Source organism: Salmo trutta, unplaced genomic scaffold (genome assembly GCF_901001165.1).
Source record: "Salmo trutta unplaced genomic scaffold, fSalTru1.1, whole genome shotgun sequence".
NCBI classification, from domain to species: domain Eukaryota; kingdom Metazoa; phylum Chordata; class Actinopteri; order Salmoniformes; family Salmonidae; genus Salmo; species Salmo trutta.
In genome coordinates, this window is record NW_021822781.1 from 17,501 (window position 1) to 19,786 (window position 2,286).

The 2,286-nt window shown below is 46.5% G+C and overlaps 1 protein-coding gene across 1 annotated transcript in view; it reads right to left on the reverse strand.

Moving 5' to 3' along the window:
* The window catches only part of LOC115184392 (cGMP-specific 3',5'-cyclic phosphodiesterase), an 11,305-nt gene extending 9,455 nt beyond the window's left edge, over positions 1–1,850 (reverse strand). The window contains exons 1-3 of the mRNA XM_029745343.1: positions 1,815–1,850; positions 1,336–1,728; positions 506–673 (exon numbers count right to left, since the gene is read on the reverse strand). Coding sequence (XP_029601203.1) covers positions 506–673; positions 1,336–1,728; positions 1,815–1,850 — 597 coding nt within the window. The remainder of the gene's footprint in view (positions 1–505; positions 674–1,335; positions 1,729–1,814) is intronic.
* Between the last annotated feature and the right edge of the window lie 436 nt (positions 1,851–2,286).

The window sequence follows — 2,286 nt, forward strand, 5'->3', positions numbered from 1 at the left end:
AGGCTATGTGCAACACTGACCACAAAATGAGGTGGAAACTGAGCTGCACTTCCTAACTTCCTGCCAAATGTATGACCATATTAGACACACATATTTCCCTCCGATTACACAGATCCACAAAGAATTTGAAAACAAACCCAATTTTGATGAACTCCCATATCTACTGGGTGAAATACCACAGTGTGCCATCACAGCAGCAAAATGTGTGACCTGTTGCCACAAGAAAAGGTCAACCAGTGAAGAACAAACACCATTGTAAATACAACCCATATTTATGTTTATTTATTTTCCCTTTTGTACTTTAACTATTTACACATCGTTACAACACTGTATATAGACATAATATGACATTTGAAATGTCTTCATTATTTTGTAACTTTTGTAAGTGTAAATGTTTACTGTTCATTTGTATTGTTTATTTCACTATTTTATCTATTTCACTCCCACACAAATAAAGCCCATTGAATTGAATTGAATTGAGAGAGAAGTAGACATTATTCTTTACCTCATAGACATCTCCTGTCATGTTCATGGGCATCCCTGTGGCAACTACATATCCCAGGATGCCCTTCACCAGCTCCAGGTGGGCGTGGTTGCTGGAAGACTCTTCCCTCATGCAGCCGGGCGCCGTCAGGGAAACCACCTGGACCAATCCCCTACATCCATCCTGGTCCTGGAGGAACAACAGAAAGAATCAATCAATCGATGTAATTCAATCAATATGTCAATCAATCAACCAACTACTCAATGAATCAACCAACCAATCCTCAAGCCAATTAACCAACCAATAAATCAATCAATAAACCGGCCAATCAATAAACCAGCCAATCAATCAACCAGCCAATCAATCAATAAACCAATAAATCAATCAATAAACCGGCCAATCAATAAACCAGCCAATCAATCAACCAGCCAATCAATCAATCAATAAACCGGCCAATCAATAAACCAGCCAATCAATCAATCAACCAGCCAATCAATCAATCAATAAACCGGCCAATCAATCAATCAACCAATCAATCAATCAATAAACCGGCCAATCAATAAACCGGCCAATCAATAAACGAGCCAATCAATCAATCAACCAGCCAATCAATCAATCAAAAAACCGGCCAATCAATAAACCAGCCAATCAATCAATCAATCAACCAGCCAATCAATCAATCAATAAACCGGCCAATCAATAAACCGGCCAATCAATCAATCAACCAATCAATCAACCAATCAACCAATCAATCAATCAACCAATCAATCAATCAACCAATCAATCAATCAATAAACCGGCCAATCAATCAATTAGTCAACCAGCCATAACGAGATAACAGCAGTAGTAACCTGTCGGAGCAGAGACAGAGAGCAGTGTTCTGCCCACACCACCTCTATAGCATGTTGCAGGGCCCCCTGGCAGAGCTCCGCCACAGAGCCTATCCTCCCAGAGCCTCCGGCCAGTATCTTCATCATCCAGTCACAGCCATCACCTCGCCCACAGGGCTCACCTCGCCCACAGGGCTCACCTCGCCCACAAGGCTCACCTCGCCCACAAGGACCACCTCGCCCACAGGATCTAGTCCTCCTTGGAGAGCGGGGTGAAGAGCGGGGTGAAGAGCGGGGTGAAGAGCGGGGTGAGGGGGGACAGCGGAGGGAGCGAGAAGAAACAGGGGAGTGGGGGGTGCGAGGGGTGCGGGGGGAGCAACTGCCCGCCCTCTCGAGGGTGCGGGGGTCCCCCCACTGGGGGGTGGAAAGGGTAGAGGTCTGGTGAGGAGGGGGTTGGGGCAGGGAGGGGGTGGAGGAGGAGATCCGGAGGGGGGCTGGACAGGGGAAGAGTCCCGGCCGCGGCCCAGGAGGAGCATGCTGGAGCTGGGGTCGGACGGAGACCTGCTGGGCCCTCTGGAGGTCTGAAGAGAAGGTAGGGTCTCCACGAACATGCCTCCCACCATCTCCCTGACACACACACACACACACACACACACACACACACACACACAGCGTATCTTAATGCCAGCACTACATAGCTGATTCCATGGATCACCTCAATATCAAACCTTTAAGTAGTGGAATCAGGTGTGTAGTTCAAGGGCAAAAAGGACCAGGATGTAGAAACACTGCCCTATATAGAGCACTATTTGACCAGGATGAGAACACTGCCTATATAGAGCACTATTTAGACCAGGATGTAGAAACACTGCCCTATATAGAGCACTATTTTGACCAGGATGTAGAAAAACCTGCCCTATATAGAGCACTATTTTGACCAGGATGTAGAAACACTGCCCTATATAGTGCACT